Source organism: Pectinophora gossypiella, chromosome Z (genome assembly GCF_024362695.1).
Source record: "Pectinophora gossypiella chromosome Z, ilPecGoss1.1, whole genome shotgun sequence".
NCBI lineage: Eukaryota > Metazoa > Arthropoda > Insecta > Lepidoptera > Gelechiidae > Pectinophora > Pectinophora gossypiella.
In genome coordinates, this window is record NC_065433.1 from 9413925 (window position 1) to 9439248 (window position 25324).

At 36.3% G+C, this 25324-nt stretch overlaps 2 protein-coding genes across 2 annotated transcripts; one reads left to right on the forward strand and one right to left on the reverse strand.

Annotated features, from left to right (window-relative positions):
- Positions 1-48: 48 nt before the first annotated feature.
- On the reverse strand, positions 49-1579 carry LOC126380049 (surfeit locus protein 1). The gene is made up of 5 exons (XM_050029170.1): positions 1240-1579; positions 1045-1166; positions 760-954; positions 506-679; positions 49-417 (listed from the first exon to the last, which is right to left on the reverse strand). The coding sequence occupies exons 1-5, from the start codon at positions 1411-1413 to the stop codon at positions 201-203; spliced, it is 882 nt and encodes a 293-aa protein (XP_049885127.1). The 5' UTR covers positions 1414-1579; the 3' UTR covers positions 49-200.
- Positions 1580-13008: 11429 nt separating this feature from the next.
- Positions 13009-24283, forward strand: LOC126379859 (uncharacterized). Its single transcript, XM_050028823.1, has 8 exons — positions 13009-13117; positions 16594-16708; positions 17550-17720; positions 18242-18539; positions 19058-19258; positions 21796-21961; positions 22388-22515; positions 23117-24283. The coding sequence occupies exons 1-8, from the start codon at positions 13094-13096 to the stop codon at positions 23238-23240; spliced, it is 1227 nt and encodes a 408-aa protein (XP_049884780.1). The 5' UTR covers positions 13009-13093; the 3' UTR covers positions 23241-24283.
- The last annotated feature ends 1041 nt before the right edge of the window (positions 24284-25324 follow it).

The following is a 25324-nucleotide window of genomic DNA, read 5'->3' on the forward strand; positions in this document are numbered from 1 at the left end:
GTTTTATTTATCCTGCAATATAAAAAATAAATAGCACAACTTTTCTAAATCGTTTTTTATTCAACTAAAACCTATTTACATTTGCTTTTTCAACTACTTACAATATGTGTAGCTTATGGCTATGCTTCAAAAATAAATATACAAAATAACAAGTGTTCATGATTCTATAATTATAATTTTCTTGATTAGTCTTCTAAATATTACAGCAATGGTAGCTTCCTTATAAAGTAGCGATGCCACATAAGCCCTGTGAATATTGAAAGAGAATACCATGTGACAATGTACGATAGATGCTCATTCCTTAGTGTCACTCTTGTCTGATTAGGGAGGGGCCACCCCGAAGGTGGGTCTGGTATTCCACGAGCATCCAGCCACACTGGGGCACATCCTATATGAGCGCTCATCTGTTCTAGATCCCTGAAATGAAAGTAGAATTGAAATTATATTTTCTACTCGAGAAGGAACAGAATTTTCTACTGTGGAGTGAAACATATGTAATACTGACCTATAAAACCAAGAATTTTTCTGAGGATTATTCTTGGGCATGAATGGTGCTCTCTTTTCTGTTAGCCTAACAACACCAACTAGTTCCAACTCTCCTTTGACCATTGATGACTGACGTTTTTCCTTTGGACGCATACTTTGTGGAATCCAACCACGATTTACTAAAATTACCTCCCTGTTAATCAAATTAGTCATTTATAAATTTATTTTCATATTAATTTCAGTTACAAAGCGACTAGTTGGTTTATAACTTACCCGTTTATAAGTTTAAATGGAGTTACAACCAACCATCCCTGATTAGTTTTTGGATCAGAGACCAGGGAGCCTGCGCGAGGACCCATAGCCTCACTGTCTATAAGAGCTCTTGGTCCAATCAGAATTTCCTTATCATGCAGGAATTCTCCGCGCACTTTTACAGGCATGTATTCCATTGTTTCCAATTTTTCAAAACTGTAATATAAATTTCACTTTACATACAAATTGTTACTATTACTAATATGTAGCATTACTTTCGCTATAATTCATTTTAATTCTACATACTCTTCAGGCATTTCAATTGGAGTTGCTTTAGATTTAGACTGCATAATATCTATGAGCTCCAATTTCCATTGAAGGCGAAACACTTGCCAGCATCCCAGGCCGAAAGATGTCACTGGCAGCATCTGCAAGACCAAAATATATAAATTATGAGCAAAGCCCACAATTACCAAACTAATACATGATTTATAACCTCACCAATAAAATCCATTTGTATATTTCCCCTGGTTCTTTTTTAGATTGAACTTTATTTGTTTTCAAAACGTTTGCTATGTTATAATTTGACCTCACTGAGTTTATAAATAACCGTTTTGGACATTTATGTTGGAGGATAGCAAAATTTCGCGATGCCGTGCATAAATTTCTCAACATTGCAGAATATTTTATTGAAACTTTTATGTGGTTTTCATGAAACTAGGTGGTCGATATATTCTTTATGTATTACTTTTGTTTTTTATATAAATACATTTCAATTTCCCAAAAAAATCAATTGAATACATTTTTTTTTTTTTTTTTGTTTTGGTTTTCCCCGAAGGGTAAGGCAAAGGGAACTATGCCCATACAGCCATGTCTGACGTATTTTTTTCTTGATGATTAATGAAATGATGAAAGGTGATGATGATGAAACCTAAGCCCCCACCCACGGAGTAGACTCCTACTCCGAACCCCAAACGAATTAACTCAAAAGTCCGCATAAACTTTTGAGTTATGAAGCGGCTTCCTGACACGAAGCGAAAATAGGCAGATACACTTTGTTTATTGAATACTCCAATATAATAACACTCGCGAATGTCTTCCGACTAACTTAATGCGATCATTAACCACAAAACACCACTTCGTATTAATTATTTAGATTATTCAATGAAGAAAGCAACTGTCCCGTTCCCGTCTCCCGCCAAAAAGCCTCAATTGAATACAGCACCCTAACCAAGGCCTGTTTGCTTGCTTCTTAGCTTTTTTGACAGTTGTATTTTTCTTTTTTTAGAATAACCTTAAAGGGATTCGATTTATACATCTTTATGTGAGTAATTGCTAATATTATAGTTCTATTATTAGATATTCTAATAAAAATGTATAATCATTGATGATTACTATTTTTACATATTATATTATTCATCATTATATTGAAAAAATAAATGTTACCTACCAAAGACCTTGTATAGAATAGACGGAGCATATTTAAGACGAAAGAAAAACATAGGTTTTGTCTTTCGCACTCATATGAGCCGTCATAAGTTAAAAAGAGATAAATATACTATCGTCGGTACGTCTTTTGCACTCGCGTAGCGGGTTTGTTATAGAAACGTACCTATTGTATATGTTTTTGTATCAAGACCACTAGTGCCGTTCCATGTTTTTATCGACATTATTATCGGCTAAATACACTTCTCATCAAAAAAATCGAAACACTTCCGTTTTCATTGTTTCTGTCCGAATTTAACACAAAAAAGAATTCATACGATGAAAAAATAGTATTTTATGCAACAGTTGTATAAGAAGGGTCAAAAAATGCGAGAGGCGTGAGTTGCGATGTGAGCCTTGGCGAACATCGCAATAAGAGACGCCACGAGCATTTTTTGACCTAGTTATACAACGTTGCATACAATACTTTTTCTTCGACGACGTAATTTTAAACGAAACACAAAAATTTTCCAATTTATTTTCCAACGCGCGGGAAAATGGCGGCAAATGTATACTTTTTTTTTATAGTATATCTATGGCACCAAACAAAGTAAAGGTGCCAGTTTCCAGGTCAAAAAAAAAAAAACAACAACAATGCTTTTTTGGCGACATTATAGTACAGTTACACTTTGTAAACAATGCTTTTATAGGCCATAGAGCGTACACTTTTTCAAAGAGTTTAATTATGTATGTACTTATATTAGACTTTTTGGTTATTTAAATGCCAGATTAAAGTAGAGGAGTAGAAAAAATACATAAATGTATAGCTGGCAGTTTGGCCATTACAGTAATAAGCGAAAATTCTAAATTCAAAATTAGAATTTCATTTGTTTATCTTATAAACGAAATGAATCACTGTTTTGAGACAAATGTGTGTTTAGGGTTGGAGTACATTTAGCGTTTAAAAACTAAAAATTGGCGCCTATCCTTAAACTTTTTGTTTTTTATTTCAATACTGTGACTTTGGGACGTCTGAAAAAAGGTTTTTTTTCTAAAACGTATGGATACTTCGCCCACAGAAGCCGCCCAAGTTGTGGCATTGCTGGATTCTGGCCTTAGTCAGCGTGTTGTGGCTGCAAGACTGCATTTAAGCCTGTCATCTGTTCATAGAGTCTATAAACGTTATCGGGAGACTGGTTTGTTCACGCGCCGTTCAGGATCTGGCAGGAATCGGGTCACTTCTGAGCGAGATGATCGATTTATTGTAACAACTTCTTTAAGAAATCGACGCCTTAACGCTTTTCAACTGCAGCAGCGGCTTCGTGTTGTACGAAGGGTGGCTGTAAGTGACTCTACAATTAGAAGAAGGTTGAAGGATCATGGACTGGTACCGCATAAGCCAGCAAATGGGCCGAAATTAACTGCAGACCATCGAAGAGCGCGCCTTAACTTTGCACGTGAGCACCTAAATTGGTCATACCTACAGTGGAGCAAAGTTCTCTTTTCTGATGAGTGTAAAATTATGCTGTATGGTAACGACGGAAGGAACAAGGTCTACAGAAGAGACGGAGAACGCTATGCACAATGCTGCATTGAAGAAAAGGTCAGCTATGGTGGCGGTTCGTGGACGGTTTGGTGAGGAATCAGCGCCGACGGTAAGATAGAGCTTGCTTTCGTGTCTGGGCCACGTCTGCCTGCACTAAACTGTCATCGGTACGTCGAAGAGTGTCTCGAGCCTCATGTGATGCCCTATGCACATTTTATTGGCAACGGCTTCATATTCATGCACGACAATGCTAGGGCTCACACCGCGGGCGTCGTACGAGATTATCTTAACGAAGTCGATATCTCTATTATGGAATGGCCAGCAAGAAGCCCGGACATGAATCCCATTGAACATCTGTGGGATGAATTGTGTAGTTAAATATCAAACTCCGGTAAGTCACACCCCTACTCAAAACTAAACTATGAATGCCGCCAAATTTGAAATTAAAATCTTCATAAGTTAGTTTTTACCAAAACACGGTACGTGCATTAAAACTATATGAAAATAACGGTTAAAATTGTTGATTTATATCATATCCCGGCAAGTCCACTGACAACTGTTTATCAATATCAGGCATGTCCGTATTAGCCAATCAGAGTTAAGCGTCGCGCAAAGATGGCTGCCATTCCATCGAGTTACCGGGAGTGCAACGCTGCGTGTCCTCTTTTATATTCGTTGTTTTTTGGTAAAAAATGAGTGAAAATACTCCAAATTTATGTGTACTGGATCCTGATAAAGCCAAAAAAAGCTAACATCAAAATCTCAGCTTAAACTAGCTGAGGAAAAAGAGAAAAGGTAAGTGAAACACCAACACAGTAGTTATGTTCCCATCTTAAACTGTGAAGTACAGGGTCGTACTTGGACAAACTTTGTGTTTCATACATAGGTAATTTAATTTAAAAATTATAATAAAATATCGTTTATTTTAGCGTAATCGAGGACAGGATTCTACAGTAAAAACGTGAGTTTTAGGGTTTAAAGGAGTTAATAATGAGTGTATAATAGTAATAAGTGCACAAGCTAAAAATATTAATCAGGAATGTGCTTCATGTGTTTTACTTACCTAAACTGCTTTGGTGTGTTATTTTTCTTTTGCTTGAAGTTAAATAAGATACTGCTCTGTGTTGAACGCACATTAAAATTTACCACAAGATTTGATTTTTTTGTTTATTTTAAATTAAGCTTTACCTACTTATACGCAGACTTGTAAACGTTATAAGCTTATACATTTAAGTTTTCTGATGTTAAGAATAATTTGTATTAATGTCTCTGGATTAGATTAAAAATTCTTTACTGTCCTATTAGTGTAGGTATGCCTTTTAAGTACCTACCTACCTACTAATATTTTCAGGGGCCAATTCTTGCAAGAATTACTACTAACATTTGCCTGATTTATTACTTGCCTGTGACTATTAATAAAATTTAGCTTTTATGTCTACTTTACAGCTGCACCTAATTCTATTTTTTTCATCTATTTATTAAAAACCTATGAGCTAACAGTTTGCTTGTCTTTTATAGGTATTCAGCGCCCGGTTTACCTAAAAGACCAGCATGTGGACATGACACTAAAAATTTAAAGTGTGCAACTGTTACCTCAAATGATATGTTTCATTTTCATCGAAATTACTACTCCGTTTTAGATAAAATTTATCAAGACAATTTCATTATAAAACACGTGACTGCCACTCCAGTCAAACGCCGACGTCCTAGGAGTAAGACTAAAGAAAATCAGAGGCAGTTTACTATGGTTTATAAAATATATAGCAAGAAACAAAATAAATACATCCAAGTTTGCAAAATGGCTTTCATGAGTATTTTACGGATAAATAAATCACGTATAGAAGGTGTTATGAAAAGACACGCTGAATCTGGAACTATGGCAAAAGAAAATAGAGGGGGGGACCGAAAATTATTCCAATTTGCGTCAAGAAAAGAAGCGATTCAAAACTTTATTAAAAAGTTTAAGCCACTGGAGACACACCATTCTCGAGGTCAAATTAAAATACGTATGTATTTGTCTCCAGATCTCAATGTAAAAAAAATGTGGCAAATGTACAATGACGAAGCTTTGCCCGGTTACGAAGTTAAAATTGGATATTTCAGAAAAGTATTTAACACGAGCTTTAATATTGGATTCGGATCTCCTAGGCAAGATGTTTGTTCGGATTGTCTTCAATTACTTGAGCGCATAAAATTATCCCGCAATGAACAAGAAAAGCAAGGGTTACGAACACAGTATAGAGTGCACAAACTCAGAGCCAAATGCTATTTTGAAAATTTAAGAGAGGAATCACCGAATCTACAAATACTGAGTTTTGACTGCCAAAAAAATTTGCCGTTACCTAAAGTGCCTGATCAGTCCGTATATTATTCACGACAGCTATATCTTTATAACTTAACCGTAGTCGTTGGTACTTCCAAGGCATCCTTAACACCCGAAAATGTGCATGCATATGTTTGGACAGAAGAACAAGCCGCAAAAGGGTCCAACGAAATATGTTCTTGCGTGTACGATTGTCTGAATTCTCTCGACTTTACCGGAAAAGAAAAAGTAAGATTGGTGGCTGATGGCTGTGGTGGGCAAAATAAAAATTCCATGCTTATAACAATGGCTATGAAATGGCTTTACGATTCTAGAATTCGTTTTCCAAATCTTACTGAACTACAACTAGTTTTTCCTGTCACAGGACACTCTTTCATACCCCCAGATAGAGTGTTCGCGTTGACAGAAAAACAAATAAGACGTAGAGAGAATATTATTCAGCCTCAAGAATACATGGATTTGATTGCCAATCACGCAACAATTCACAAGGTTAAAATAGATGTCCCAATTCTAGATTGGAAGACCGAACGACAAAATAATTTAAAATCTACATTTCACTTCCAAGTCAGCAAGTGTAAGCGTATCATTATTACCCGTACGAGCAGGGACAAAATAGAGGTCACTGGAGAAATATCATACCGGAACAACCTTGGTGGAAGTGCTTCACTATTGAAGAGAGGTAAAAGAATGTACGATATTGATCCCAGTATTCTTGAAAGTGCTCCCTCGGTAAACCCTGATAAATTGGTGGACGTAGAAAAGTTGTTGCAAAAACATTTTGGGCCTCAATGGGATCAAATATCTGAACTACAATTTTATAAAAATATTTTGCAAAGTAATGTTGTACCAATGATTGGAGAGAGAGAAGAGGAAATTATAAACAATTCGGAAGAATATGAGATGCAAGAAGTTTTAGATTTTGTATAAGTGTTTTTGATTTTATTTCTTAAAAATAAATATTTTGGTCACAATAACTGTCATTTTTTATTATAAACTCATTTATTCATAAAATATAATTAGCATGCCCTGAGTACGTCCAGTTTACATTGGTGTTTATCAAACCCAGGTAAGTTTAGTAACTATTTATCAAAAACCGTTAAGTCCACGACAATTTTTTTCAAACACCGGTACGTTTCGCTAATACATATCAATATCCGGTATGTCCAAACTTTTACCCGATTTTCCACCTTTTTTATTATAAATATGTTAGTTTTTAAAATGAAATAGCAAATGTATCACCAAACTGAATAATATATTATCTAGAAAACACTAAAAATGTTTAATCTTTTAGCTAAAAACATATTCGTCCATTTCCCACATTTCACTTAGAGTGGACTTAACGGACTTTGATATTTAACTACACAATTAAAGAGACGAATTCGAGCAAGAGATCCTGCCCCAGAAACACTTAGCCAGCTGCAAGATGCAATCCAAGAGGAATGGGACAATATACCACAGCATGTGATCGTGACTCTCATCCGATCGATGAAGAACCGTATGGAAGCAGTAATTAGAGCTCGGGGAGGGAATACAAGTTATTAAATAAACGTTTTTTAGCTTTTTTTTCATTTACGTGTGTTGTTTTATCCATTTCCTTTATACTCCATACGGAATAAAAATGACTCATTTAACAAAATACGAAACCTATGAAAAATTCATTTAAATTTAGAACATTAACATTAAGATTTGATAAGCTCATATTACTCACTATTAAACGACATTTAACATTTATTCCTAAATGTACACATTTTTCTGATAATCCTGACAAAACGTAAACTTGCAAGGTGTTTCGATTTTTTTGATGAGAAGTGTATTTCATGTTAGTCCAAGATCTAAAAATTTATACTTTACAAATTGAATGATTAATTAAATACAGAAATAACGACCTAGTATTCATATCTGGGTGGGTAGAACCACAAGTAAATTAGTTAAAACGATTTACTTGTTCAACGCAATTATCATCGACAAACTTGTTAAAGGTCAATTTAACATTTCTGAATCTATGTCATTTCGCAAGGTGTTATGGCCGAGGAGGTCAGGACGGTCCATCTAGTCCAAATATACTATAGTATCATTTTAATACGACATTGCGGCCAGGTTGCTATAAATCACATACCTACCCCGGGAAGAACGCTTTGTTTTGTTTTCGCTCTAAATCATGCTTGATTCAAAAATATTTTATAACAATTAAATACACGTTTTCTACGTTTTTCATTGACGTGACCGGGAATCGAATCGGCTCTCGATACAAGAAGCAGACGACCTTCTAGTATATTTCGGGGATTATCTTAATGCGATTAAAGAATAAAAGCAAATACTTCTTTATAAGATTTTTATTCAATATAGTTAGAATACAATTTCTAATAAACTTGACAATGATAGCAAGTGCATCGGTATCTTCTTAGACTTGGCTAAAGCCTTCGATACCGTCTCTTCCAAAATTTTAATTAGTAAATTAAAACAGCTTGGTATTAGAGGACTCGCCCTCAACTGGTTCACTAGTTACCTGTCTAGTCGGGTGCAGTTAGTTAGAATAGGATCTCATACAAGTGACCTTACTCCAATACATTTTGGGGTTCCTCAAGGGAGTATATTAGGACCTACCTTGTTCATAATTTATATGAACGACATCCTCAATCTTACTCTACCAAATGCTGAAGTGATCTGCTACGCAGATGACACTGTTGTTCTTTTCGAAGGGAAAAAATGGAAAGATACGTTCCAATCTGCTGAGCATGGGATGTCAGTCATTAATAACTGGCTAAGGAATAATCTCTTGAACAACAAAAAATCCAAATACATATGTTTCCACAAAACCGCCGCATCCAGTCCACCTGTAACAAATGACATTAAAATTCATGTTTGTGATATGGCATCTCCACAACTCTGTAACTGTAGTAGCATACAGCGTGTAATGGATATCAAGTATCTTGGCATCATGATAGATCAACATTTAAATTTTGATGCTCATATTCAATGCCTTTCAAAACGTATTAGAAAGACTATAGGACTAATTAAGAAATTAAGGTCGTGTGCTGATAAAACTCTTTTAAGATCTGTTTATATAGCTATATGTCAGTCGGTTGCCAGCTACTGTGTCTCCGTTTGGGGTAGTGCTGCAAAAACTAAGATCAAGGATGCAGAGAGAGCACAAAGATCAGTTCTAAAAGTAATGCTAAAGAAACCCTACAGATACCCCACAGACACCTTGTATAAGGAAGCCAAGGTACTAACAATTCGACAGTTATTTATTCTAAAGACATGCATAATCACCCACAAACACATATTAAATTCTGACACATATAAAGAACTGTTAAAAAAACGCATTTACAGTGTGCCTTTGCCGACTGTTAACACGGCTTTCGCGAGTAGATTTGGAGAGTTTGTGAGATCTCGCACTTACAATGCAGTAACTAAGTCTTGCTGTATTATAGACTGCTCTATTTCGGTAGCAAAGTCCGTGTTAACAGACTGGTTACTCACCCTGGACTATTCCACTACTGAAGACCTCGTAAAATAAAATAAAATAAATTTTCTACTTACCTCTTCCTCAATTTATACCTATGCTACAGTTTATTTTGTAATGCTTATTTTTGTTATCTTTTCTTTTTATGTTATAATTTTACATTGTAAGTAAGTAAAATTAAGGCTAGTTTCTAATAAAAAAAATATCTGGTTCCCCAAGATTCAGGCATTGCCTAGTTTGGGGACCCCTGTACAACTCCTGAATTCTAATTAGTTTATAAGCACACTTTTAGTTTTAAGTAAATATATATTTTTGTATTTCTCTTATTTTGTGCAATAAAGTTATTATTATATTATTATTACAATGACCACGAAGCACTGAACAATTCCGACTTTTGGTGATAAAAAAAAATATTTCATCTTGTTCACTTTTTTTAGAAGTGTCGTTATAACTTTACCTGCAAGAATGGCACATATTAACGTGGAGCACACAAATACACAAGCATTGCATGTTTACACATTGCACATAGAAGGAATAATCACAGGTACTTACAAAAATAGTTATTCATACTAATTATTTTGTGCAATAGAGAATATTTGTATTGTATTGAATTATTTTTTCCATGCTTATGTAGAATACAAAAACGAAATAGCTGCAAATTCATCTATAAACTTATAACTAAACTTAAACTCACCTTATGTGAGATATGTGAGTGAATATTGTTGGTACTGCATCTTTATGTAATATTTTTGTTTGGTATCCTGCTCGATAGAAAGCAAGATACATCGAAATGTAATTAGCACAGGCTTAAATAAGGAGAAGGCGTCCTTCAGAAGAGAGAATCATCTCGTTTCATGGTCTGAATCTAACTGTTTCTTAATTTCTTGTTTCGTAAATTAGGATATTTAGGAAATCTGGAAAATACAATATCTTTATGTAATCTTCATCCAAATCGGAAACAGGTCGAAAAATAAATTAAACGTGAATAGAATAACACAACATGTAGATGTTACATTCAAACATAATATTGTATGGACAACACTACTTATAATAGTTTGGGTACATGATCTGTCAAAGCTGATTAACGTAAAATGTGAAATAAATTATTTGTACAAATGTGACGGCTTTGCTGAAAATATGCGTCTGCGTCGTGTTTAGGGCTCAATAAACTTTACAAAAACCAGACCAGGTAATGTATTTCTTGCACACAAACATGTATTATGTGGTCGATAACTTACCCATGGTGCGACATAATTGGATCGTTCTCCATTATAACACCCATTCTACTCTCACAACCAGTAGCTTCGCAAGCCTTGGTTCATAATGAATAACTATTTCACAGATTTTTTATATAAAAAGTTAAAATAACGTCCCAAAACACCAAAAAACTAACGGCAGGTTTGGTATCCAGCTGGCTACCACAACATCTCAAAACGGTCAACACTGACGTTCTAGACAGCGGTGTTTGTCTGTCTATGTTTGTTTCTTTTTTCCACAGAGATTGTTGCCATAGGGAAGAAAGAGAGCTGTGATAGTTTGATCGTCACTCTAAAATATTATCCGTCTATTCTATACAAGGTCTTTGATACAAGGTCTTTGTTACCTACCATACAATACCGTTATATTGTTAGTGTTGCCATAAAATTAACGCCAGCATAGAGCAACCCGGACTTCCGTTGCACGGCAGCGATTCCCATACGGGTGGGCAGGCGGACAACTTGCATTCATTTTTATTTTAATATGAACACGTAAGGGAGTAGACATACACAGGCGTTCCCCTCTGCGAAACTATTTACAGAAGGCCTGGTGCACACTAGACTGAATCTAGATGTGAAACGACATCCTTGAAAAAACGCAGGCTCGTGTTGCTCTATTAATAATTATCGACATAACTGTCACTTATTATATTATGGTTCGTCATATTCGGATTCAAATAATATTACACAATTTCTACTCTTACGTCAGGGCAATCAAGACGCAATCAGCTGAATACAAGCTGAATACATTACAGTAAATGACATTACTTTTATCACTTACGTTGAGTATAGAGAATAAAAACAATAAACGTTGATTAATATTAAGACAATAGCCAGGTGTTCAGTGATACAGATAACATGTGGCACTCCGTTGGCACATTTTTCATTAGGTGAACACTACGCAACATACATAATTTCAACTAACAAAATCGCAACTCTCTTAAATACTTACCATAGATGATTAAAACTGTTAGGTATCTATCTCTTGCCATGTTAGTATATCTATTACCTAGGTAGGTATACCCACCTAACTACCTAAAAGTAGAATTTTAAAACTAGTAAACCAGCATGTAGAAACTAGTAGAAAGGCCAAACGCGGGTTCCGCGTCGCGCGCTTTTCCCGATAGTGTTCTATTTAGTAATTAAATTAAAAGTTAGTGCCTTAAGTTAATAGTTAACTTAGTTAAAATTTAAAGCGTAACATTTTGGAAGATTTAATATAAGATATTAAAGTTATCGTTAGCTCTTGATACAAAGAAGCATTGGTAGGTCCCTAGAGCTGGGACCTAGGACCTGGAACAACATCAAACTCGTAACAATAGCAGAATATGAATAAATCAAAAAAGTAATAATGTTTTATTAGAGACGTGGCATAATAAGTAAATAAAGAAAGAATGCCTTGTGATAGTGATGTTGTTATTAATGTTATCGATGTTACGATTAAGTAAGTAACCCATTTATGGGAATTTGAAAATGTATGTGGTTACAATCAGGGTTAGCTGAAAACATGACCAATCTACCTAAACAGCTTTTCTTGACGCGACTTGGCGGCATTAATTTGGTACTTGGTCGGACAAATGGTGAGTATGCCACAGAATGAATACATTTATAACTCGTACTAACATGATAGACCAAATATGTAGTCCAGAACGCGCGATATGGGCTGATCATTTTTCTCTGCAATGATTCATTCACCACTTTTTTATTATTATTATTATATCCAGTCATAGACTTGGTGTCTGCAAGTTCTCTTTAGATTAGTTATGATGTCTTCTAACGACAACTTCTGGTTCTGTCTATTCCAGTAGAGATTACACGCGCGATTATAGTATCACTGGGTGGAGTTTTCTAATTGTAATAATTTGTTTACTTATAAGTTATCTGTCATTCATTATCAAGGATAATGAAGAATTCCTTGGGTGGCGGGGTGGTGAAATTGATTTTACAAAACAGCAGCGTCTTGTTCTTGTGTTGTATTGATAGAAGAAAGACCGAAAGCTTCACGAACGAATGCAATTATAATTTTTTTCCATAAGTAATATTTAAAAATCTTAAATATATTCAATATGTTTTAACAGTTAAACATATACAGCCGGTCAATTTTACAATTAATTTTGTTTCGCAAGTTATTGGCTGAGGAGGAGAAATGACCAGAAACTCAATTAAATGTTCACGGTTCATTTATATTAAGAAAGTGTGGTAGGAGGTAGGTAAAAAAAAAACATCGATTTAATCATATTTGTGTTATCGTAACACCACTATCAGAGTCGCCGGGTGGATGGAATTATATTGTACTTACCTTATTGAATCATTTTGGAGAGATCCGGCGCACATACAACATGGCAACCGAGACTGGAGTCACCGTATGTACACCATTTATCTACTAATATTGATAATAACTCACGCTATTTTATGATAACGAAACGTATCAATTAATATGATTCCAAAGCTGGCGTTTTTATAATCATAGCTGTGCGTATTTTAAGCAACTTACGCATAAATTATTCTACCATATGTTACGGTCTGTTGTGCCACATTCACCAATTTATAATTAATTTTATAAGTAGTAGGTACTTAAAGTAGCTATAAATCACATATAAATGGGGAGTATTTAGCTTAGTTACATTCATTTAAAGTGCCATATTTAGTAGGTGAAAACGGGAAGACTAGGGTAGAATCTGTACTCGTAAGTAGGTAGGTACCTAAATAAATCTAACGTACGAGGGATCTCAGCTTTATAACAAACTTCCTAATGAAATAAAAGAAACAAAATCCTTGTATTTATTTAAAAGACTTCTAAAACACCACATTTTGGGTGATTTAACTGAATTTACATAGATCAATTTATATGGCGATAGCGATTGCTATCGTCAAAGTCAATACTTAATTCAACCTGTTGCTGTGCAGCCCAGCCAGGAGATACCTAATTTATGGTAACCGCGCGAACTACCGACATTAGAAATTGTTAACTTTATTATAAAATACTAGAATGTTGGGTTTATTGGCACATTTTGTTGGTCTCATAGTGATTTTCTGAGTTATTGTAAACTTAATAATTATTTACCACTAATGGCATTTACGCGTCCATCCGTTACTCACTAACATAATTTTAATTTAAGGTATATTGTATTTCTCTAGTTAAGTGAATTGTATTCTTTTGGAGAAATAAATTTCTTAAACCGTATTAATGTGCGAACGTCATCTACTTTCTTATGTATTTTGATTTTTCACTTTATTCTGTCTTCTTCTATCGTGTGGGTTGTGAAGCGGATTACCAACCTCATTAACCCTGGTGTCTAGGGTTACTATTGAGCCGCCAAAGGCCCCTGAAATGGCTCATAATGTAACGACTACTAACTTACATCAGTAAGTAGTAACCGGGACCAACTGCTTAACGTGCCTTCCGAAGCACGGATCATCTTTCTGTCGGACAATCAGGTGATCAGCCTGTTATGTGCTATAACCAAACTAGGGATCACAAAGTGATTTTCGTGAGGTGTCCCCACCGGGATTTGAACCCGGGACCTCCGGATCGTGAGCCCAACGCTCAAACCACTGGACCACGGAGGCCGTCCTGTAATATGTGACTTATTTTAATCATTTTTTATCTCCGGTGTTTACTAAACAGAGATATTAGCAGCACGCAGGAATATTAAATGTTGAAATGTAACCTACAAGTAGCCCGAAAGTATATAAATAAAATGGTATATCGAATTCTCTATGTAAGGTACCTACATTGCGCGATCCATCGGACACAATGCGTCGGTATCGGGAGTGTAATTATATAGCTCATCAGGTGAGCGAGGGCCCCAATTTCGCCATATGTACTTCATATTCATACGTACAGCCGGCGCGTCAAGTGCGATGAATCGCGTAATGTAATAAGGCTTATAGTGAGGTAATTCATTTCTGAGATAGACTCTATTTGTCTACTACTGCCGGCTGGTGTGTCTGCTAGGGCTTGCGAGTAGTACACGATTTGTCGATTCCGCGCCACAAAAGAAGTCCCGCAGCCCGGCCACGGCGCTAGTGTCGCTGATCCACATGTTTTGCCAATTAGGTCAATTAAAATCGAAATTCGACTTGCATCAATAAGTTTACCTCTGATAGTACTACCAACTTTATGATCGGCGTCAGCCGTCAAGATGTGTCTACGCTCAGCGGGATCCCCTGTCTGGGAGACATAAGAGTGATGCAGAGAATTAGATCTGAATTTGTTCTACTGAATTATCCTGAAAACAGAATTTGTTCCGTTAAAAAAACGGAAATACAAAGTTTTCTAACCGACCTCCAGCTAGCGGGATATTTCCCAAATTTAAGTCTGATGAAGTATAAATTGGTATTAACTTTTAGATCTGTATTTATTCTGTTCAACAAAACAAAAATACTACTTCTGACGTCCTTACTTCAGCTACAATCAAGCTGCAATGAAACCTCCAGTCAGCGGAATATTTTCCAAAGTTAAGTCTGATGAACTAAAAATTGATATTAATTTTTAGATCTGTATTTATTCTGTTCAACAAAACAAAAAAAATACTTCTGACGTCCTTACTTCGGCTACAATCAAGCTGAAATGAAACCTCCAGTCAGCGGACTTTTTCTCTCACAGCTTCAATTTGTACCTGATACATAGTTTTTTTTTATATTCTACCCACATAATATCTTTCATATTCTATACTTCTTAATTTAAGCACTAGATGTACGAATAGGTAATTTAAGTGAAATTATAGTCGTAAATAGGTTAATTTTTATTATCTTAGTGTAAAAGTTACAAAAGAATGTCATTGAGAGAAAAAGTCCGCTGACTGGAGGTTTCATTGCAGCTTGATTGTAGCTGAAGTAAGGACGTCAGAAGTAGTTTTTTGGTTTTGTTGAACAGAATAAATACAGATCTAAAAGTTAATACCAATTTATACTTCATCAGACTTAACTTTGGGAAATATCCCGCTGGCTGGAGGTCGGTTAGAAAACTTTGTGTTTCCGTTTTTTTAACGGAACAAATTCTGTTTTCAGGATAATTCAGTAGAACAAATTCAGATCTAATTCTCTGCATCACTCTTATGTCTCCCAGACAGGGGATCCCGCTGAGTGTAGACACACGCCGTCAAGGCGTAACATACGAACGAAGTCACTTTTGATTACTAAATAGTATTGTTATAAATTTTCCTAGAATATGGCATTCACTAGCTACATCCGTGCGTGAGCCGTAGTAGCCTTGTTGGAACGCTTGACTCATTGAGCCCGCAGGTTCGAATTTCAAAACGGGCCTAAACCAATGAGTGTCAAATTTGTTTTAGAATTCATATTTGAATCATAAATTATATTGGATCTTGTGCACAGCGGTGAAGGAAACCGGAATGTCACCAAACCTGCATTGGGTCGGTTTTCCCTTCGCGGGTTGGATGATCAAACAAGCAGTAGGTACCTAGCATACATAGGTAAGCATAAAACCAGACGTTTTGCCCGGTCAAGTAGTTAATGCCATTTGCGGCAAATCTACATACCTAAGTCGCGTCAAAAACAAAGTGACACCGTGACGGCATATGAAGTGGAATTTTCTGTCGCAAAAGTATGGAACTGAAAATAATAAAATATAAATATATTCATTTTGCGACGGAAAATTCAACTTGATATTAACTCAGAATCATTCAATGAGCTGAATAACCCCTTTAGTATTCGGTACGGTGTCACTAACATCCTGTATAAGTTAACCCTTTCACGGACAGAGACCATGGGTCATTGATGGTTCAAAATAGGTAGTATAGCACCATGGAATCGGAACGTCATTAGACGTTCTATCCTTGAAAGTGTTAAGTAGTGAAGTCACGTCTGTTGACAGTGGTGGCAGTGGCTGGTGTGGACGCACGATGTGAAGGAGCTGTGGGCGGCTCAGCCCTCTTACATCATCTCGCAGCTTGTCTACGTCATCGCCGGGCTCCTCACACTCCTCCATGGTATAATAATTCGGCAGGAAGGCTGCCAATTGAGCTTGTCCATTTGTAATAAGTATGTTGCGTTTATTGGTTATCTTCTTAAATATCTCAGTGACTGACTAGTAATCACTACTGAGCCAGTGCTCTAATCAACACTTCGAATTTGAAGATAAGTAGGTACGTAGTGCATGCATTATCTACTATACTTACTGTTATTGTAAGTTACCCATTTGTTCGTCCTCTTACCCTTATCCCACTCTAGGTGGGGTCGCCTCTTCTAATAATTTCTATCAGTCGTCATTTCGGTATTCATACCTTTCACACACAATGACAACACAATCCATCTACACTTTGTTAGGCACACACCACCTCAAAAATATAGTATACTTATAGTGTAGTCACTTGAGTTCCCTGTAGAGAACCAGAAAAGTACTTACTTTAAATCCATTTTTCGTTTGAACAAAAAATAATAAAGCATTTTTTTATACGATCGAAATATTTATTTGCCCTACTCAAGATGTTTCTGATTTTAAATGATATATAAAACTACTTTTAAGTACCTCTTTCTTATCACCCGCACGTATCATCCGCCTGAAAGTATGGAATAGGATGTCGTACCTAATACAGTTTCAGAACTTTGGCTGCTTAATATAGTTTTCTTCCTACCAGACATAACAGATTTTACACTGAGTCTCGTCGAAGTCTAACGTACTACACGTTCCGACAAAGAGTTACGAAGGGGGAGGCAGAGGTGTATAAACACACTTACGGTTTTAAAACTGTACTTATTGTAAATTTTGAATGTCACTTATTATAAAAAGGCGGTTGTTTTATATGCCACTATATAATGTTTTAAAAACAGCTTTCAGGAAAGGTGGTCGGTGGCCTTACTTCTGGCTGGGCACCGTGCTGCACGGGATCTACGCTGATAACTTCTGGCACTTCGTGTTGCCAGAGTATGACAACTTCTGGCATTCGCAAACCCCCGTCATCTTCGCCGGGGGCCGGCTACCTTTGCACATCATATTGCTTTGTAAGTATTTTTCTACGTGAAGTAACACTAATTACTTAATTCGTAAAATACCTATTCCACTATTTCTTTTCGTGTGGGTTGTAAGTCAGAAAGGAAAATGTGATTAATTTACATTAATTTGATTTAATTTTTTTGATGTGATACCCTATTTACGTGACATCGAACATTACATAATAAAATAAGTACGTTAAATTTCTATTTAATCTTCTTCCTTTTTTGAAAAGGGGGCAGAAAGTTTTAACTTTACTTAATTAGGGAAGAAAAAATGTATCAAAATCCATTCCCACCCGTTTTCTTAGTTAAAAATTTTACCTTTTCATTTTTATGACACCATCCCGAGAAAGTTGACATAAAATAATAAATGATAAAAGGCAAAAAAATTTTGTAATATTCAAGCAATCCAAAAAATATTGGCCATTAAGTACCTACCTACTCAGTTTTTCTACTAGTAAGTGGCACACTCCGGGTTAAAGAGATATCTATCATATCGAATATTCACGTCATCAACTTTATACCCTCAGATCCAGCGTTCATCTACCACGCGGCTTACGCCGTCTCCAAGCTAAACCTGCCTAGATACGCGCAGCCATTCGCCGTTGGACTGGTTACTATCCTTATCGACATCCCTTACGACATCGTGGCGGTAAAGTTCGTGCACTGGACGTGGCACGACACCGATCCGAACATCTTCGACCGCCACTACTGGGTTCCCTGGAACTCGTACTACTTCCACGCCACCTTCGCCGCCAGTTTCTACTTCTTCTTCGAAGCCAGCAGAAAGTGGTTCGCTCCCAAAGTCAACCAATGGGCGTCTGCTGGGTAAGTGGACACTGGGACTTCTTGTATCCACGGTTTATCAAGTCTGTTAGAAAGACATATAGAAATAGACTACGGACAACACGTTAATAATGCCAAGTTTCTAGCAAAAACCCTGAAGATTGCAGATCCTCTGGGTTTAGTGGTAAGAAGCCCAGGTACAATTCCCGATAGGTACATTGTCAATAACCATCTAGTGAGACGGCTCCGTGTTTAATTCAGTCATTGCAAGATGAATCAGCTGAAGTGAAAAGTAGGTAAGTTGATTCCGTGCACGATAAGCCGTTGGTCCCAGAGGCTATTTCACTGTATATCGCAGTAAGCACTTTATAGCCGTCTCTGGAACGTACTCTTAAGTAAATCCTTGGAAAGTCTGTGCCCCTCCCTGAGTTTCGATCTATGTACTTATTTACAATTTTTGCATCAAATCTGCCCAGCGGTTAAGGCGGTTAAGGCGAAGAAAGGTTAACATCGATAGTCACTTTCGAATTTATAATTTAGTAGGTATGGATTAATTTCAGCAAAAAAGTGGAATGGAAGTCTCTGCTGGTAGCAGTGCTGCTGGGCATGCCAGGCGGAGTGCTGCTATTCGTGCCCATCTACCACCCGCTGCACGACTTGTATGGCATCCACTCCGAGGTCACCTTCTTCGCACTCTTTGCTGTCTACGCAGTCATCGTTCTCAACGGCCTCCTCAGCGACCGGGAAAAGACTAAAGAGAGGTAAGTACCTGCTGGTTTTTTTACCTGGGCCTCAGCCGGACAAATGAGAAGCGCTGATGGCTCTCACCCGGTACATAAGAAAATAAGCCAGAGAGAGCCCGGTCAAAAAACAAACAAAAATATTTTAGAAAAAGAAGCTTATGAACTAGTCACTAGTAGAGGTCTCGTATTAAGCTTAACATTGCTTGTGGCAGGAAACTCCGCTCCTTACTATCAAAATATATTATACAAATAAAAAATAAGAAAACAGATACCAAGTATAATAAGTATGTATAAGTAAAAATTTTGTTTAAATAGCGGGAGCGGTGAGAGAGCATACGTGCGTGTGTCGGAGTGTATTAGCCCTACGACATTATCTTAGGATCCGAGGCTGCTCCATAATGACACAATGGGGAGCAACCTCTGACCAAAAGACCGTGTTTGTCCAGAATATTGTGTGTGTCATGATCACACATATAATAAGTTTTATTATCTGCAAGTAAATATCTCATATCTAACATGAATATTAACTAGGTTACAGTTAAAAGTTGCGAAACGATGGAATTTATATGGATTTTCCTGCACATTTATTGTCCAATCAAATGGGCTAATAAATTAAAAGTATTTTAATGATTTAAAATATGATTATAATTAATATAAAATATTTATATATGGAAAAATTATACACCGAATTAATTTAAAAGTAAGTAAACAGAAAAGGCGGGAACGGAAGTGATAATTACGCGGCGAACGAAACAAATGAAGAACGGAGTTGGACTTGATCCCCGACTTTACTAGGAGACATTGGTTGTGGAAAGAATTACAATGGTAATTAATAAATAGTCGATAAAGTCACCCTATTACAGTGTATTCTTGAAAATGTCTGTGTTTGTGTGTGATGGAGAGAGAGAGAGAGAGAAGTACGAGACCGAGAAAGATTAGGTACGTGTGGCAAGGTCAAAAAGTCTGTCGCTTCTGTAAAATAAACTAGTGAAAATAGGCTAGGTAAGCTGACCCCGGGTAAATTGGAGAACACTAAATGGTAGAGTCGCAGGTGAGCGCAAGAGTATAAAAGTAAGAATATTATGTGTGAGAAGAGAAGAAGGATCCAGTGGGCTGATAGCGAAAAGCGCTGAATAAGAAATGTGAACCGCGCCGGCGGGGTCGTATGAGGTACCTGTAATGTTTAATATCGCGAGCTGATTGGTCACCTCAATGGCTAGAGTCGCCAAAATTTTATATTAAATTTTTCGGTACCTAGGTACCTAGAGGTGTTATACTAAGTATTTTGACACAGTGTGCACAACTGTGTAAGTAAATAAGTTATGCAATGACAATACTTACAATAATAACAAGAGGACAACCTAGTGAAATGAGATTATAATGTTTTACCAAACACTAAAACGATACTTTTCTATGGAATTTGCTCGATCATTTGTATACTTAGAAATATACAGTTACGTGGTCAATAGTCGTACTTTTTGTCATGTAAGTACTTAATTCTTAATTTAAATTCGTAAATCAGTTAAAAAGAAAAATGAAATTGATTTTAATCATCTTAGACTGGCTTGTATTTCTAGATTATAATTTTCTAATGTGTCTTTGTTGACCCAGTCTTCTAGCCTAAAACAGAAAAGCACTACGGCACAGTATTCGTATGGTAGGTATTTGTGTGAAAAAGCACACTGTCACCTCATAGAAAAACGTGATAAAATGTCGCACTTATTAATTTGTTTTTCTTGATTATAATTCATAAATAAGGTTTTCGTTACTTTTACATGTCTTTATTTAGTAATCAGAATTTCATAATTTACCTTAAACCTAGTACACGACCCAATTAGAGCCCATCCCAAACTAGCTCTTTTTACATAAGTACTTATTATAAGTTTTGCGCAAAACTCATGTAGAAAGAGAAGAAAGAAAGAGAGTTTTTTTATATTATTTCTTTAGATAAGTATATATTATTTTTATTTTTTTTTGTTATGTTGGTATCATTATATGTTTATTGCACCAGCCCGTGCTCCAATGAATAATCTTCTTTCACCCTAAGGTTGCCTGGCAGAAATTGCTGTTTAGCAATAAGGCCGCCTATTGTGCTTATGTTTTATTCGTGTGTTTATGTCCTTTATATATGTTCTTGTGCAATAAAGTATTATTGATTGATTGATTGATTGAAAGAGCTACATTACCTAACCTAACCTAACTTAACCATTAGGTAGATAAGAAAAGAAAAGCAGGCAGTGTCCTTAAAATTAAAGTGTTTACAACGGGAATGTTCCCGAGTACAGGGGGACATTTGCGCGTATAAAAGTAAGTGCGCAATGCAAACAAATGTCAAATAGCAATATTGCTTTCTTAGATGAATTGCTTCGTTGTGGCCATTTAACCCCCTGCACATCACTGGCGATCACGCCTTCCTACTTGCATACTGTTTTCTAGAAAATACCACTTATTTGATCACGGACTTCGAACTCAACTATAATATTATTTGGAGGAAAGAGGGTGAGGTCTTTACCCTGCAGTGGCATAGTGTGAGCTGGTAATATATTTTTTCCCAGACTGACAACGATCGACTACGTGCTGATCCTGCAGTTGGCGGTCCACTACATCATCTACTGGGCTTTCGTGGTCTTCTTCCACCCCGAGCGCGAGTGGTCCCTCGGTCTGCACGAGCCAGTCGGGCCTTGCAACGAGGTCGCCACGCTCACCACGCCTTTCGGACAGGTAACCCATCCGAATTAGTTTATGACGTGATTTATTGAAGGTTTGAATCGGATGACATTAACTACTTGGCCAGAACCAACCGGATACGAGTATCACTTCCGAAAAAAATAGTGATGGTAGATATTTTAGTCCCATGGGATTTATGTTCCGGATTGAGGTTTATGCTGTTGATGCACCATATTAAATAAACAAATAATATTTGCGTAGCAGAGCGCCTCGATGAACTAAGTATGGTCCATACACGAGCTGCTGATCCACTGCGGGTTGCTGGAGATTGTCCCACTTCTGGCCATAGCCTCTCTTCATCAACCGGTTTCTTGTTCTGATCAATTGATTCACAGTTACAATACCACCCTGATTGAAACTGATGTAATAAATTAATTTGACACCAATATTATACTCAAGTTGTTGATTTTTCATTTGTAGACGCTGCAGAAACGGAAATACTTCTGCCCAGAAAATTATGATGAAGGTTACTTCGACTTCCACTGCGTCAACAACCAGCGGCCCCAGGATGGCGCCTCCTGGTACGTCATCTGCGGAACGCCCTTTGAGTGAGTACCTTATCCTGTTTTTAACTAGATATATTCAGTGACACAAGTATATTATCAGCTATCAGGATCAGTCAGCCCCCCTTGCATATTACATGAATAACGCGCGCGTAGCGAAATATGAACAAGCTCTTTGCTCTTTTTGTGTCCATTGTGCTCAATAAAGTATTTTATCTATCTATCTATCTCTTTTAGACACACGATAAACCAAGTCTACAAGCTCGTTTATCGCATTACGCGCGATATGCATGCAGCATGCTACGACTACAGAAACACCATTATAATATATTGTTAACCCATGTTATACCTGTCGATCTTTAGGTACTGTAGATAATCGTACCTGAAACTAGACCAAACATTTTTTTCGATCAATTAGACTCTATTTACTCGGGAAGACAATCCCTTGCATAATGTACTTACTGATATCAATTTGGTATGTGAGATATGTATACTTAAGTAGGAAACTCTTCTGATAATTCGTAGAACCCATGCTGTAGAACCCATCCGAGTGGTTGACTTTCTCGAATCATCATCAACATCACCAGCCCAATATTTCTCGAATATTTCCGTCAAAATAACGTTAATTAACGTTCGTTGTTTTCAGAAATCGCATTGAATATATCACGGTGCTGTCTACCATCCTCGTAACGGCGGCAGGCGTTTTTTACGGAATTTATTTTAAAACCCAAGCGCCAGCACCAGTAGCAAAAAAGCTAAAAACTAAATAGGTAATAAGCTCCCAGCTCTCAGTGTCCCTCATCCTGGCCCAGTCACCACAACGGATCGCGATGTTGACTAAGTACACAGAAAATTAACGAAAAATTAAACGTTTGTCGTCAAATATACTACACTTAGCGAGACACTTCGAGACTGATTTGAAATTTGTCGCCAAACTTCAGAACTTTTCGATATGTCGTTCAAAAGTTATGAGGCAATTTTTGTGGCAGCCCTAAAAAAATCTTACTCCTGTATCACTTTCTTTGTATCTCGATAACTACAGCAAATAGATTTCGACCCTAAAATGTCGAAAACTTGTCGAAATTTGTCGCCCAACAGAGTTTGTCGTCACGCCGTTTAAAAGTTAGAAGAGATCTTTTGTGATCTTTTGTGCACGGACACTTGATATTTGGCGATCAATTCCGGCAATTTTTCGACATTGTTCTTGTGGAGTCAGTTCAGAATCGCCATCGATTATGGTTGCAGAGTCAGGATAAGGGTCCTCATATTACATTAGGGCGCCATATTTGTTATTCAATTAAAATAAGTTAATAAAGCAAATTAAACTATCAAACTATCTTACCTATATTTATTAATGAAATATTACTAATAAACTCATCATTATCTTTTGTGTAATGTTAGTGAAATTTATTATAATATCTTCATGTTTTATGTGTTTGTAAGTACGAGTAGTTATACTCATACCTACCTACTAAGTTTTTTGAAAGGTCGTTCTTTATTTAACCTGGCAGCGAATTAAGTAAGTTAAAAAAAATATATTAATAAATTACAGCAAAAATAATAAGTAAATAGTAAATAGTGAGCAACTAAAAAAGATAATAAGATATTCGAATGGATTTGAAAGGCGCGTGTTATTTTTTTGTTGTGAATAAAACTTGATTTTGTCAGATAAAAATAGCTACTTACCTACTACTTGTTTGATGCTAGCCAGGCCAATTATTTATTATTTATTAAAGTACTTTTCTTATTTGCTGAAATGAATTGTTTTATATGTTTTTGATTACTGTGAGAATAAATGATTTTATGCATTTATTGTACATCATTTTTAATGACATCCATAATAATTTAGGTTCCATAAGGGACAACAATGTTTTACAACTAAGTAAGTAGTTCCAATATGTAGCATTAATAGTATTTAAAATTAATCACTTTTTAATGATATGTTCGTTTCGACATACAATCACATTAACATTTCTTATTAGCTACGGTACGTACACCATCTAATTTAGTGCCAATAATTTAAAATAGTCTTAAAAATATAAGTAACTAAATAAAACAGATGATTAAGCCCAAACAAATGGTTTAAATTTCTCGAAAATATTTTAAGCAGAGGCATAAGCAATATCTGTATTTACTGAAAACTTTTGACTACAGTATGCAACAATACTGTCACTGTTAGCATTTATTTTGAATACCTAGTTGAAATGTAGGAGCTCACTCGCTGGACGTGACATCGTTGTCGCATACTGCACAAGAGCTACGGCCCCGCCCGCGGGGACGACGGGCGTCAGACTGTCCGCGCCTAACCCTCCTGCGACGTGGAAACAAAACACACTCGCAAATTAAAATTTATTATAATATTGCTGATAAGTATATCTAATCTATGTCTATCAAGTAAACACCGACAAACAAGCAGGAGTGAGAAAGGTATATTTCCCTGTACGTCTACATTATAGTATTGCTGGTTACGCGTAGATTTAATTTTAAAGATGTAATCTTTCTTATATTATTCAGCCAATATTTGCTTAGTAGGTATAATGTATAAAGCCCGAGTCTTACCCTAGCGTATATCACGAAAAACTCAAACACATATATTGTAGGTATACATATTTTATATTGGTACTATACCATCAACGTCTATTCCTTAGACATCTAATAAGTTTTTACATGTGCATCGTAAAGAAGTGCATATCATAATGGGTAAGTATGTTGAATAATGGAACACATACATACATAACCTATACCTGAGTTTGACCACATAGACATCTCCAGGGGGGTTAAAATGGCCACATCGAAGCAATTCATCTAAGAAGGCAATATTGCTATTTGACATTTGTTTGCATTGCGCACTTAC